The sequence below is a fragment of the Myxozyma melibiosi genome, assembly GCF_037950935.1.
Source record: "Myxozyma melibiosi strain Phaff 52-87 chromosome Unknown BZA70scaffold_7, whole genome shotgun sequence".
Lineage (NCBI taxonomy): Eukaryota > Fungi > Ascomycota > Lipomycetes > Lipomycetales > Lipomycetaceae > Myxozyma > Myxozyma melibiosi.
This window is the reverse complement of record NW_027042921.1, coordinates 445,750-459,092: the sequence shown is the minus strand read 5'-3', so window position 1 is coordinate 459,092 and position 13,343 is coordinate 445,750. Positions and strand designations below refer to the sequence as shown.

General features: G+C 52.9%; 6 protein-coding genes and 1 non-coding gene across 7 annotated transcripts; 4 read left to right on the top strand and 3 right to left on the bottom strand.

The window, feature by feature from the left end:
* Positions 1 to 26: 26 nt before the first annotated feature.
* BZA70DRAFT_267977 (uncharacterized protein) lies at positions 27 to 1,645 on the bottom strand (the record flags this gene model as incomplete). The annotated part of the gene is made up of 2 exons (XM_064911133.1): positions 27 to 1,205; positions 1,259 to 1,645. The coding sequence occupies 2 exons, from the start codon at positions 1,643 to 1,645 to the stop codon at positions 27 to 29; spliced, it is 1,566 nt and encodes a 521-aa protein (XP_064767805.1).
* A 2,096-nt stretch (positions 1,646 to 3,741) lies between these two features.
* BZA70DRAFT_248835 (chromate transport protein ChrA) lies at positions 3,742 to 5,949 on the top strand. The gene is made up of 3 exons (XM_064910671.1): positions 3,742 to 3,846; positions 3,965 to 4,416; positions 4,459 to 5,949. Exons 1-3 carry the CDS (start codon positions 3,775 to 3,777, stop codon positions 5,447 to 5,449), a joined length of 1,515 nt encoding a protein of 504 aa, XP_064767804.1. The 5' UTR covers positions 3,742 to 3,774; the 3' UTR covers positions 5,450 to 5,949.
* Positions 5,950 to 7,670, bottom strand: BZA70DRAFT_279965 (uncharacterized protein). The gene is made up of 2 exons (XM_064912871.1): positions 6,948 to 7,670; positions 5,950 to 6,921 (listed from the first exon to the last, which is right to left on the bottom strand). Exons 1-2 carry the CDS (start codon positions 7,566 to 7,568, stop codon positions 6,448 to 6,450), a joined length of 1,095 nt encoding a protein of 364 aa, XP_064767803.1. The 5' UTR covers positions 7,569 to 7,670; the 3' UTR covers positions 5,950 to 6,447.
* A 782-nt stretch (positions 7,671 to 8,452) lies between these two features.
* On the top strand, positions 8,453 to 9,993 carry BZA70DRAFT_299495 (mitochondrial putative acetylornithine aminotransferase; the record flags this gene model as incomplete). The annotated part of the gene is made up of 3 exons (XM_064914664.1): positions 8,453 to 8,629; positions 8,698 to 8,822; positions 8,880 to 9,993. 3 exons carry the CDS (start codon positions 8,453 to 8,455, stop codon positions 9,991 to 9,993), a joined length of 1,416 nt encoding a protein of 471 aa, XP_064767802.1.
* A 126-nt stretch (positions 9,994 to 10,119) lies between these two features.
* On the top strand, positions 10,120 to 11,415 carry BZA70DRAFT_279960 (fmp21p). The gene is made up of 2 exons (XM_064912870.1): positions 10,120 to 10,778; positions 10,843 to 11,415. The coding sequence occupies exons 1-2, from the start codon at positions 10,377 to 10,379 to the stop codon at positions 10,921 to 10,923; spliced, it is 483 nt and encodes a 160-aa protein (XP_064767801.1). The 5' UTR covers positions 10,120 to 10,376; the 3' UTR covers positions 10,924 to 11,415.
* On the bottom strand, positions 11,392 to 11,483 carry BZA70DRAFT_t52. The gene has a single exon. It is a non-coding gene; the product is annotated as a tRNA-Gln (tRNA).
* Positions 11,481 to 12,986, top strand: BZA70DRAFT_305031 (uncharacterized protein; the record flags this gene model as incomplete). Its single annotated transcript, XM_064914784.1, has 3 exons — positions 11,481 to 12,188; positions 12,215 to 12,658; positions 12,777 to 12,986. The coding sequence occupies exons 1-3, from the start codon at positions 11,841 to 11,843 to the stop codon at positions 12,984 to 12,986; spliced, it is 1,002 nt and encodes a 333-aa protein (XP_064767800.1). The 5' UTR covers positions 11,481 to 11,840.
* Positions 12,987 to 13,343: the final 357 nt, after the last annotated feature.

Sequence of the window (13,343 nt, the reverse complement as noted above, 5' to 3'; positions counted from 1 at the left end):
CAGCAAACTGTAAGAAAAGGAAAAAATTACTTCTTAGCCTGCGCCTTCATCTCCGCCATCTTGCGCTTCATCATTGTCTTTCCAAAGAAATTCAGCGAAAACGGCAGCATAATCATATCGATCGCGATCCACGCCACCAGCACGCCGTAGTTCCTCCCCATCGTATTATGCGTGTCGAACATGATTGTCCGGGTCGCGTCGGCAAGGTTCTTGATCGGCAGCGCGTAGCCGTATCTGTAGAACCGGTGCTGGAGCGGGATCGAGTAGAACGCGGGCGAGATGTTTGAGATGACGGTGCAGATGAGGCCGAAGCCGAGGATGGGCGGGAAGGTCGAGATGCAGATCAGCGCGAGGTTTTCGAGGAAGATGCCGACGGAGAGCATGCCGAGGTAGTTTGTCATCCAGAAGATGACGAAGCCCGCGCGGCCGAACGTGCGCGTAAAGTCCATCTGGAACGCGAGCGACACGAGCGAGTAGAAGAGCGAGAGGAAGAAGTAGGCCACCCAGGACGAGAGGTAGCGGTAGAAGATCAGGTGTGAGCGTTTGAGCTCGGGCGAGATCAGCGCGTGGATCGGCGCGAAGAAGTTGAATTGGAAGAAAGACGTGATGACGATGAAGATAAGACCGACCTGCGTCGTCGCCGTCGCCGTCGGATTATCAAACGGGAACAAGTTCTCGAGCTCGATCGAGCTCGGCCGCGTAATCAAATGCGGCGCGTCGCTCACGATCGTCGACAGATCATACTTTGACGACGACGACGACGTCGTCAGCGAAAGCACTTGCATCGCAAACTCGGCCGTGTAGTTCCGCTCGAGCTCGTTCACCCAGGTCACGATGTATCCCATCGCGAGCTGGTCGCGCGCCTGCGAGTACATAAACCGCACCGAGTCTGCGCCCGAGTACGCCGCAGCTTCAGACGCTGACGGGCTCGCGAGCGCGGTCTCGAGCGCGCTGGTGGAGTTGGCGGGGATGTAGAACACGCCCCATGTGTGTTCGTCCTGCACGAGCTTGATGATCTCGTCGTAGGTCAGGCTGTCGACTGTCTCGACGTTCACGGTTTTCTTTGCTGTCGCGAAGGAGTGCGCGATGGTGGTGAATGAAGAGCCGACGAGGTCGCCGTCGTCGTTGTTGACGATCCATAGGTGCACGCGGTCTAGGTAGGAGAGTCGTTTATAGAAAGAGCCCCAGTAGATTGAGAAAAGCGTCTATTATCATCAGTTAGCTCGGGTCCAGAATAGTCATTATAGTCATGACATACCAGCATCAAAGTTCCCATCAAAAGAATAGAAATTCCAATCTTTTTGACCACAGCAAGACGCTTCTCCCTCAGCTTTGGACTAAACAATCCATGCTTCGCGGGCGGTCCTCCCGCGTGTGGCATATTACTACTCTGCTCCGGCTTTTCAGATAAACCCGAATTCTCAGTCTCGGTCGCGGACGTGCCGCTATTCTGCGCCTCTCGCTCGTTCTCCCGATCTTCCTCCTCCTCGTCAAGTCGGTGCGCGTCCGACTGTGGCGGCCAGCTGGAAGTATGTGTAGGTACCAGCGCGTCGTCGAAGAGCTCGCTTGCTAGTGACTCGACTTCGGAGCTCGATAGTTGTCGCGAGAGCTCTGTTGCCTGGTTCTCGAGCTCGGAGGTTGTCATGGTGGACGTGTAGTCTGATTTGATCTGGATCAAGCAGCGGTCGCGGATTTATATCGTCCTGATTTTGTCGGTGTCGGTCGGGCAGTCGGAGAAATATTCGCCGTCTGCTAGAGTGATCTGTTGCTGACAGGGTACTTTGATATATTTCAAAGCAAAAACTCTCGCTCTCGGCCGATGTGAACGCCCGAGTGATTCCAAATCAGAAAATCAAAAGTGGCGACTTTGTCTTTGTCAGAAATGACGTTTGTATGATGACTGATGGGATGAATATCCAGGTTCTTAAAGAGATCATCCACACGCGAGAAACAAGATGCTCGCGGCCGTGATGATGATCCGAGGGCTGGTTTATATGCCGACCTCTTTGTCCTGTCCTTTTCCGCTGCCCACAGACCAACCTGCACTCTGCACTGTCCTTGAACGAAATACTCTCCGAATGCAGAAGTTAATTCCAGAGCACAGGAGGTGAATGAAAAGAAAGCAGCGAAGAGAAAGAAAAAAAAAGATGCCCAAAGCGTCCGTGCTTACTATTTCACGCAACCTTCGCGCTCTGGTTCTACCATCCTACGACCTCTATTTCCTTCTACGCTGTTTCCGCACATAAACTACAAACTCCAGCACTGCGATATACTGTTACTATACTCTGCTTTCACTGCGCTGTCGTTGCTCGCTCTTGCCGCTGCTGCGCTGTCCTGATGTCGAACCCCCGGCAATGACGGCGGGTTCCTCATCTCCAAATTGCCTGAACTGGGACTGGGACTTTGACAAATGACGGAATCGTTAGGTAAGATTGTGCGGTTGGGTTTGTCATTGTGGTGTGTAATGTATTTGTAATCATACGCACTGTCTGTGGCTACATCGTCTACCTTGTATTCGAAGCAACTTGCTCTACTTCCATCAGGTCAATCATAAATGTCTATAGAGCTCTTAGCTGGTAACGCAGTCTTATTTTATCGTTGATCGCTTTCGACGCGAGTGTAGACTCTCTGATCACGGTATCTCGCGCGCAGGAGTGTTGGAATGACACACGAGAAAAGTGCAAAGAAACAACATGGGAGCGATTTAATTGATTCATCTTGATAGTTTTGATACTGTATTTGTATCTTCATGACTTGTAGAATTGTCTCAAGTTGTTTGCTTCAGGTTCGCTTCAAGTTTGCTTCAAGTACACGTAGTCACATAAATACTTTCAAGCGTGCGTTCAATCCGCAAAGGAACCACTACTCCCACACATCCCCACCATCGCATACATCCCACCATCGCATACATTCCCACCATCTCCCTTACCTCTCAGTAACACCCGCATCCCACCACTCAGGTAAACACCAGCCAGAAGAATCCGCAATCAGAGAGAGAAAGGCGGGCGCCGCAGCCGCAGCGTGCGGGGCTGCGGAGCTCGTTCTTATCTCCTTGGTATCGATAAGAGAAATGCTGCGTTGTTCTCCCTTTGGTTTGGTTTTGAGGGTCATGGCGGTTGTATAAAAGCGGTGAAAGAAATTCTTTTTGATGCAGCTATAGATTTTGGGCTGGATGGGTTGTAGAGAGTTGGTTTGGTTGATAGGTGTATGCTGCCTGCTGTAGAACTCGTGCGGAGATGCCGTTCGGTCGAGTCGGGAATTGACACTCATCCTCAATCGACGATGTTTATATAGACACTCTAACAAGACAAGCAGCCATCTAAAAACACAATTGTCTCCTTTAACCGTTCATTACTACCGCTCGCAAGTCTCAAATTCAAGACCATCCAGCTCCTCTTCGCATCTTCCGAACACAATCCCCGGCCCATGCGCACACCCGGACCCATTCCCTCTCCCGCTGGCAGTCCAGACACCTGTGCTGAACCCTAATCGCAATGCAGATTGCCACAACCGGTTAGGACAGCTCGAGATAGGCGACCGTCGAGCTGTCTCTGCGATAAAAGGCCGGAGGGGCCAGGGCGGGGAAGGCGAGAAGGAGTTGCGGCGGAGTTTGGTATTTCTCGCACTTCTTCTTCTCGCTGTGCGGACATCGTGAGGACACACCCCGTCCTCAAGCACAGGATGCACGCAAACGCTCGGGACCTATGGTCGCGGCCAATCCATGCCATCGCTGGCTTGCTGTACTCGGTCTTATCGGCCAATCTCGGCGAGCAGATGCTGGAGGTTTGTAAACGACAATGGCATATAGGGATTACCTCGTTCGGAGGACCTATCGTACAGTACGCAGTTCTACTCTTCTACTATTTTTAAAGATCATTGGCTAACATCGCGCTGTATCTAGAGTAGCAAATGTATCAAGATCCACCTCAGTTCTTCTCAGACCTCCTAGCTAACCTGATCCCAGTTCAACAACCTCTTTGTCCAGAAATACCACTGGCTCGATGACCCAACCTACCAAGAACTCTTCGGCATCGCCCAGTCCCTTCCCGGCTCCGCCTCCACCAAACTGATCTTCATCATCACCCTCCTCCGCACCTCCTTCCTCCCCGCCCTCCTCTCCTTCATCTTCTGGGCCGGCCCCGGCGCAATCGGCATGTTCATCCTCGCCGTCGGCATCGGCCAGATCGGAAGCTCGCTGCCAAACCCCGTGTACGCGTTGCTCAGCGGCCTCAACGCCGCCATCGTCGGCGTCATCTTCGTCGCGGGCCTGAACGTCTCGGCGCGGTGCATCACCGACAAACTCAGCCATCTGACGATCTTCTTGTCGGGCATGTTTGGCATCATGTATACCTCGCTGTGGTATTATCCCGTGCTCATGATCGCTGCGGGTTTCATCACTTTGGTGTACGATTCGCCGTACTTCAAGATCGTGTTGCGATACTCTGATAAGTGGTTCAGCGCGTGGCAGCGCGCGGTCAAACAGGCTGCGCATGATTTAGCGCAGCAGATCCTCGGCCGGAAAAGCTCGGTAGACGAGGTCATTGTCTTGGAAGACTTCAACACTGATTACCAAGATATGCCGGAATCAAGCGCTCAAGCTGGATCGACGTCCTACAACGATCCCTCTGGATTATTGAAAACTGACGGACTGCCAAAAGACGACAACAAAGAGATCATCATCCAGACCCGCGAAGGAACCTCCGCGGTCTCATTCACCGCCCCTTACAGCGACCAGCCAGAAGAAGCAACCCCGCAGCAGCCAGAACCCGACTACCCCATCAAATTCGGCATCTCCGTCGTCGTCTTCTTTGTAATCTCCTTCGTCGTCATCATGGTCATCCGCGCGGTCGTCAAGAACCTCGGCGTGCCCTACCTCGTCTTCAGCAACATGTACCTCGCGGGCACAATCATCTTTGGCGGCGGCCCCGTCGTCATCCCGCTCCTGCGCGAGTACACCGTCGGCCAGGGCTGGGTCTCGCCCCGGGACTTTGCCATCGGCCTCGCGCTCATCCAGGCCTTTCCCGGCCCAAACTTCAACTTTGCAATCTACCTCGGCGCGCTCGCGTACAAGAACGCGGGCAGCTCGGTCGTCTGGGGCGCGATCGTCTCCTTCATCGGCATCTACGCGCCCGGCATGATGATCGCCGGCGGCATGTTCACCTTCTGGCACAAACTCCGCAAGTTCTCGCCCATCATGAGTTTCCTGCGCGGCATCACCGCCGCCGCGACCGGCCTGCTGTGGACAGCCATCTACCGCATCTGGGACTCGGGCTTTCTCTCGTCCTCGAACCAGACCGGCGAGTCGCTAGGCAACGAGGCGTGGTGGTACGTCGTCGCCGCAACCGCGTTCGTGCTGGGCTATCTTTATCATTTCCCGACGCCGTTGTCGATCGCGGTCGGCGGGTTGATGGGCATCATTCGGTGGGCTTATGACGGGGCTCCTGCGTGATTTATGTTTCTGTCTGTAATGAATAACATGTAATGATTAACAACTCGATTTGCGATTTGAGTAGTCTGGTGGGTGCTGTTTGCTGTCATTGCAGATGCTCTTGATTGTAGATCCGCTGCGCAGAAACGAGCGGAAAGTGGCACTAATCTCTCCAACCAACTAACTCGGCAGCAGACGCGCCAGATCACACATCATTATCTTGTACGCAGCGCGGAGAAGCGGTTGAGAGGACGAAGAGATGCTCGCGAGATGTATACCTTGGCGGATAAACCATATATAACCCAGCTTTTGAGCTTTCTTACAAAGTACCTGTTCATGACGTATTCGCTACAGCCGAAGGGAGTTGGTAACATTGCAGAAAGTAAAGTGATCAGAGCTTGGATCGAGATGTAATCCTCCACCGATGTCCTCAATCGTTGCATGTATTCGTCATATGCACAGTCAGCTCCATAGGCTCCCCGTCTAAAATCGAAGTCCACGCGCTTACTCTCTCTCAGTATCTACATCAAAACAGTTGTAAATCATACCGATATTTATTATAATTCATTTCATGTACAAAGAAAAAGACACCGTATCCGAAGCCAAGTAGAGAATTTTTACAAAAAAAAATAGAAACCACACCCCATGACTAATTATTATTCGTCATACCCATCCGTTGCATCCATATCCAAGCCACTTGTACAGTAGCTAGTGTTGTTTTCCCGACTCGTTTTCCATAGTAGTAACCCGATAACATTAAAAAAACCACAACGTCGCTGAGGACAAGAGACAGAGCACAACAGGCCCAATTAAACAAGAAAAAACCGCAATTGCCAAAAGTATCCGACAATATCCACACCCCGAGAATGCAGAAAAAAGTGATAAAGAAAATAACAGATCACGCCAGACAGTTGGTCATAGAATTATTCAAAACGAAGCGACAGTCTCCATTGCGATTCCCAGACCAGTCGCTACAGCCCTGTTAGGGCGAGCGCCATTTGTCAGAGATCAGCTGCATCTCAGGTGAGAGCTGGAGAGTCGGTCGGATATTCAATCAAACTGTCGACGGAGTTGTTGTTCTTCTCGCTAAAGTCGTTGTTGACGGTGAATGAAATCATCGGGCTTTTGGCGCTTGCGTCTCTGTCAAAGTCGAAGCTGGTGCTGCTGCTGTTGCTGTTGTCGTCCTCGTCGTGAGAGGCTGCGATCATGCTGTCGTACATGGAGGTCGAGTCGTGGAGCTCCGAAGCCGAGGCCACGGGCTCTTCGTCCTTTGTCGAGTCAAGGACGGCATCCCAGTCGAAAAGCTGCTGATCAGCATCCATGCCGGCGCTCACCGAACTGTCAAAGTGGCTTGATTGAGCGGCAAAGATGGGAGCAGCTGCTGAAACGTCAAAGAGCATAGTTGTGACATCATAACCGACAAAGCCGTCATGCTCGCGATCCTTTCCATCCAGGGGCCCAGGACGTGTGGGTGTTCCTTCAAATGACGCTGCAGGTCATAGAGTGACATCATCGCTGCGGGATGATGCATCAATTTGAAGGCCACGGCGTCCTTGGCGTCGGGAGTGGAAGGGATATCGGCAGAGTCTTCGGGCGAAGTGCAGTATGAGTCGAGGAGGGAGCCGGAGGCGGGAGAGAAGGATGATAGCGAGGGAGAGGTTGGCGAATCAAAGACAGAGCCGGAGGAGGTTGACGAGAGATCGGCAGAGAGAAAGTGCGAAGGCGAGGGCGCCTCGGTCTTTATCCGCTGCATCTCCGACTCTGTGGACGACGACGAGGAAGAGGAGTCGCGCTTGATAGACATCGTCGAAAGCTCGTCGAGTTTGGCGCGAAGAGCCTTGTTCTCGGCCTCGACGATGGCAAGACGATCCAGCGTCGAGCTGTTTTCCAGTCGCAGTTGCTCATTGATGGCCTCGAGTTCCTCCAGCTGTTTCCGCTTCTTCTCGCGCGAGGACTGCGCTGCTTGCCGGTTGCGCAGGATGCGCTCGATGCGACGCTGCTCCTTCTCGATCGCGGTCTTTGCGCGCTTGCGGGGGGGAAGGGCGCCGGGGGGGAGAGGCAGGGCGAGCTCGTCGCGGCGTTTCCGCGAGCTGTCGGTGAGGTATGAGGGGGATCCGTAGTCTTCAGGAGATTCCGACATGGTTGGTTGATTGAGTGGTGGAGGGAAGAGGCGGGAGGAGAGAAGAAGATATAGGAAGAAGTTCAATTATAGAAGCAACACCCGAAACGGGCGCAGACGCGTGGCGAGCAGACGGGAAGAGGCCACGGTGGCAGCTTTTTATGCTCTGCCCGGCTCAGCCGCTGCACTGACCCGACCCGGCAGATCTGCCTGACCCAGCCCCTGTGGGTCAGCCGCTGCTTGCCACTAATTTCACTCGTACGCACGCACGCCTCGCCCCAAACCGCACGTGCAGGGCCTGGACCTGCGCTGTGGTCGCTGTTACTACCAGAGCTCCAAGAAGAGAGATTGATTCGCAGAGAAGAAAAAGAAGCAGACAAATCAGAGCAAAAGAGAGCAAAGAACGGCGATCTGGAGAACAGAAAAAGGGATTGTTTCGAGACCTGCGTTGAATCCAGCGGCGTGGAGAGGCGGCCTCTGTCTGTCTGTCGTCCTCGCAATCAACGCAGCTCGTCACAGTGGTCGACCTCCTGCCCTCCTTTCTACTGTCTAATCTGCTGCTACTGCTGCTAATTGGCGGCTTCAAGGCACCTCTGTGAAGCCCTGCGTCAGACTAATAATCCCTCTGCAAGCTACCGCAGCCGAAGCACAGCGTTCGTCACCTCGTCTCGCCTCGCCTTGCATCTCCTGCGCGGTCCTGATTACTTCATATTTGACTAACGTAGATCACGTGATGTGGATCACGACTAATACATGACTCATGTGCGGCGCCCAGCTAATGAGCAATCCTCCAGGTCTCGATTTTTTTTCCGATATAAAGCCCATTCTCTTGTACCAGCAAGAAGCGCCAACTCGCGTCTCTAGATCCGCTCAAGAGATCAAAAATATATAAAAGCACGCTGAAAATGTCCCTGGCTATAAGTTTGACCGCGCGCAACGCCATGCGTCGGGCCGCTGTCACGAGATCATCCGTCCTAGCGTTGTCCCGATCTCGACTATCGCTGCAATCTTCGTCGTCAGCGTCGTCATCGTCAGCGTTCACTGCTATCCGCCACGTATCCTCACAGCCCGCTGATGCCGAGGTAATTACTGCTGCTGTGCCCGTCCTGTCGCTGTCTTTTGGCTATCGTGCTGACCTTACCTTTCATAGACCGGGCAAGAAGCTACCGCAAAGTACCTGAATGACACGAGCCCTTATGTTCTGACCACCTACGCTCAGCCGGATTTCGTCCTCTACAAAGGCGAAGGCTGCTATCTATACGATGTCAGCGAAAAGTATGAATCTCCCCTTTTTCTGCTGCTCGACTCTGTCCCTCTAACAGGCGCTCGCAGGAAATACCTCGACTTCACCGCCGGAATCGCCGTCAACAGTCTCGGCCATGGCAACGTCGACATCGCAAAGATCCTCTTCGACCAGGCCATGTCAGTCATCCACACCTCGAACCTGTACCACAACGAATGGGCCGGCACGCTCGCCAAGAACCTGATCGAGCGCACGCGCGCGACAAACGGCATGAAAGACGCCGCGCGCGTGTTTTTCTCAAACTCCGGCACCGAAGCCAACGAGGCCGCGCTCAAGTTTGCCCGCAAGTTTGGCAAGTACGGCGCCCGTAACGCGAGCGCGGACAAGTTCGAGATCATCTCGTTCAAGAGCTCGTTCCACGGCCGCACGCTCGGCAGTCTTTCCGCGACGCCGAACGAGAAATATCAAAAGCCGTTCGCGCCGCTGCTGCCCGGGTTCAAGTACGCGACCTACGGCGACATTGCGTCGGTCGAGGCGCTGATTAGCGAAAACACCTGCGGCGTAATCATCGAGCCTATCCAGGGCGAAGGCGGCGTCTACACGCCCTCGCCCGAGTTCATGGTCGCGCTCCGCAAGCGCTGCGACGAGGTCGACGCGCTGCTCATCTACGACGAGATCCAGTCCGGCATGGGCCGCTCGGGATACCTGTGGGCGCACGAGGCGTTCGGTCCTGACGCGCACCCGGACATCATGACGATGGCGAAGGCGCTCGGAAACGGCATGCCTATCGGTGCCGCGATGGTGACGGAGCGCGTCGCGCAGGCAATCAAGGTCGGCGACCACGGCACCACGTTCGGCGGCAACCCGCTCGCGTGCCGGGTGGGCAACTACGTCGTCGACCAGATCGCGACGCCCGAGTTTCTCGCCGGCGTCCGCTCGAAGGCGCAGGTGTTGGAGACCGGGTTGGAGAAGTTGAAAAACAAGTATCCCGAGCTCGTGACCGAGATCCGCGGGACGGGGCTGATCCGGGGTGTGCAGCTCAGCGTTGATTCGTCGCCGGTGATTAGCTCGGCGGTCGAGAATGGGTTGCTGGTGATCACGGCGGGGACGAACACGATCCGGATCGTGCCGCCGTTGGTTATTAGCGAGGATGAGATTGAGGAGGGATTGGCGATTCTGGACGCCGCGCTTGCTACTCTGTAATTTTAGTATAAGTAATAATTTATCCATTAATTTCCTTTTTTTTTTTTTTTCTCTCCTTCAGTGTAGTTTTTCATCTTATAATACTGGTGCGGTCATGTGCATTGTGAGAAAATGAGTATAAAATACTGCCGTTAATTTTGGACGTTCTGGCCATCGCGATGAGCAGCAATGCGGCGTGCATTAGCTAATAGACTGCTGTCGCAATTACAACCACCAAAAATCCAGACCTCCCCACACTTCTACTTCAACAACTCTCTACTTCTCTCCGCGAGACTTGCTTGCTGCTATCTTACCACGTCAGAATTTAGTGGATATTTCAAGGACTTGAAGGGACTATTTGAAAGCTCCGAGCCAGCGCACTAAACATCGTCGCCACTACCGAAATGATCCGATTAACCACCATCCGACACACCACCCGCGCCCTGCGCACGCTCGCCCGCCCGACGTACCCACCCATGCTTCTCTCCCCCCTCACGCGCTCATACGCCGACTTCTCCGCCCCGCGCCCCGCGCCACCTCGCCTCCCCGAGGAAGAACAAGAAGAATTCGAGCGTCTGCTAAAGAAAGCGAACGCGCCGTTCGCGGCCGCCGAGGACGACGTGCCTGAGATCGAGGTCGATGTCGAGACGTTGACGGCGGTGATGGAGGGGCGTGAGGCGGAACTGTCGGAGGAGAAGCAGACGGTTGAGCAGGAGAGTTTGGCGAGGTTGAGGGCGATGAATGTGAAGCATGCGGATTATGTCGGGCGGACGATTCCTGAGTTTGAGGGAGACGTTAATCCGAAGGTATGCTGTTTTTCTAGATTGTTTGATTGTGGATTTAGAGAGAGGTGCTAATTGGTTTATACAGACGGGCGAGGTCGGCGGACCGAAGCAGGATCCGTTGAGACACGGCGACTACAGCTTTAATGGCCGAGTGACGGATTTCTAGATTATACGACGACGGGTGGAATAGTTAGAGCGACGAATAATGATTGAATTAATTATCTGAATTTGAATGCTTATTACATGCTTGATTGCTAGCTGTACAACTTGCGTGTACGTCGGGCCAGCGGTATGCAATCCTTATAATGTTTACGTCTGGCATCTGGCATTCATAGCTTGCCCATTTTCCAAACCCTTGCAGACATACAGACTAGTGATAAACCGCGGGTTTAACTATCAGATTCCAGACCGGTATATTTTACCTGTGAGTTGAACAAACGGTTTCGTGAGCGATAGACATCTTATAAACGGAATATCAAGGTGTCCACACCCAAATCAACCAAAGCCAAACAACCCCCTCCTCCTCTCCACAAAATACCCAAATCAAACAAAACAGATGAAAAGTTCCTCTTCAATCGAATCAATCCAAAAAAAATCACAAAAAGAGATAGAAAAAAGAGATAGAAAAAAAAAAAGGTCCTGCCCGGATTCGAACCGGGGTTAGCGGAAATATCCAATTTTTTGAAGATCAGAATCCGCTGTGATAACCAGCTACACTACAGAACCGTTTTTTGTTGACGAAATTTGTGATCTTGGCCTCTATAAACCCCAAAGTATTTAAACTGCATCGGGCGAATTTAGAGACCTTGAGGGTGGGTGTGGTGAATTGGTGGTATACTAAATGAATCGTTGGAGAATTAAGGCGATTCCGAGCAATTTGAACCGAAGAAATTGGTAAAACCGGCATTGAATAAATCGAAGCGCGATCTTGTCCACGATCTCATGCTTAGTCATATCCCTCACTTAGCATTCTACATTCGGCCACTATATCACTCGATCGATCCCAGATCGCCACTCAACTTGCCACCCTTCATTTCGCTCGATCACGATTAAGCAACTACAGTCAATACACACACAGCAGCTATGAAACCTGAAGAGAACGTGGGCAGAGGGCGAGATCGAGGTTCCGATCTTTACGTGCGAGAACACATCGCGCGCGGTGAGGGAGTACCTTGGACGGTTGGAGATCCTGTTTTTTTTGCGGATGATGTGACGGACGACGACACGAAGCTGCGAATGTTTGCGGGAGGGTTGACGGGTAGAGCGACGCAGTGGTTTGCCAGGAACTTTTTGGAGGGCGGGAAGTTTAAAGATAGCGAGACGCAGACGTACGATGCGGTTGTGAAGCGGTTCATATTGGAGTTTCCGCCGCGGGACGATATCATCGCGATCCAGCAGCGATACCGAGGGCAGGAAGCGCGGGTTTCCGAGGTTTGAGGGAGTGTATGATGTCAAAGTTGTTGATAGATTCCTGGCTGATCTTGAGCGCGTGTTTTGCGAGCAACGAGGTGGAGGACGACGCGGTCAAGATCGGTTTGCTGAAGGCGGGCGTGGTGTCGAACTGGGATGGCTGGGACAAGATTCCTCGTGATTCACTGCCGACGTACGACGAGGCCGTGCGCTTGTTCCGCGAGGAGTTCTCAGATCCGGAAAACCACCCGATGAAGGACCTCGCTTTCTACGATGAATTCTGCAGTCTGACGCAGACCGGCGCGCTGCGGCCGCACATCGACCACTTCCTCGCGCTGTGTGACCGGATGCCGGAATATTCAGAGCAATTGGCAATCAGCCGGTTCGTGACGAGTCTGAAGCCCGAGCTCAGATCTGCGGTGAAGGGGTTCAAGATGGAGACGGTGGATGAGGCGATTCGTGCGGCGGTGATCGCGGACGATGCGTTGCGGGTGATGGAGGAGGATGTGCAGCCGCTGCGGGGAGCGCGGAGATCAGAGGTTGCGAATTAGTGGTGGGGGATAGTGCAGATCTACAGATTCAGCGAGACTGATCATGCTAGGATCGCAGTTAAGTCTACCTTCGAAGTTGTCGCTGGCGCAGGTACCGGCCGTCATCATTGCCTTTGACGACGCTGTGCAGGCTCGCGGTACGACAGATTACCAGGCGCATGCAGATATGTTGGATATAGTATCAATACAACATGAGAGTGATTCGGAAGTCACAGATGTTGAAGAGGGATTAGTGAGATCGATAACAAGTCGCGATCTGGAGGAATAGGGAGTATACGATGGTGGTACACGGCACCCCTGCCAACGCAGTGAGCAGTGGCAGTTTAGTTGTAATAAACTAGCAAAATCAAAAAAAATCACAAAATAAGAATCACAAATAAAAGAAAAAGGAGAAGAGGGGTGAAAAGAAGAACTAGAGGGCGAGAGAGGGAGTAGTTGGGTAATAGTTCAGTAGGTTGCAAATTAGTCGTGCGAGGGTGATGAGGACGCAGGAGACGATCTGAGATCTTGAAGAAGACAAAGGAGAGGACAATAATCAGAAGTAAGTAACTAATAAGAAGCACAGGGGTCATTGTTGTTTGAGCAAATAGGGCGTAATTGCTATCTGCCCACCCACTTATCTATT

Excerpts from the sequence above, each read along its gene's own strand:
- BZA70DRAFT_248835 (XM_064910671.1), top strand. The coding sequence starts at position 3,775 with ATGCTGGAGGTTTGTAAACGACAATGGCATATAGGGATTACCTCGTTC. Across the intron at positions 3,847-3,964 it reads GACCTATCGTACAGTACGCA|TTCAACAACCTCTTTGTCCA; the intron begins GTTCTACTCTTC and ends ACCTGATCCCAG. Across the intron at positions 4,417-4,458 it reads ACTTTGGTGTACGATTCGCC|CGCGTGGCAGCGCGCGGTCA; the intron begins GTACTTCAAGAT and ends TAAGTGGTTCAG.
- BZA70DRAFT_279965 (XM_064912871.1), bottom strand. The coding sequence starts at position 7,568 with ATGTCGGAATCTCCTGAAGACTACGGATCCCCCTCATACCTCACCGAC. Across the intron at positions 6,922-6,947 it reads TCAAATTGATGCATCATCCC|GCAGCGTCATTTGAAGGAAC; the intron begins GCAGCGATGATG and ends ACTCTATGACCT.
- BZA70DRAFT_279960 (XM_064912870.1), top strand. The coding sequence starts at position 10,377 with ATGATCCGATTAACCACCATCCGACACACCACCCGCGCCCTGCGCACG. Across the intron at positions 10,779-10,842 it reads AGGGAGACGTTAATCCGAAG|ACGGGCGAGGTCGGCGGACC; the intron begins GTATGCTGTTTT and ends TGGTTTATACAG.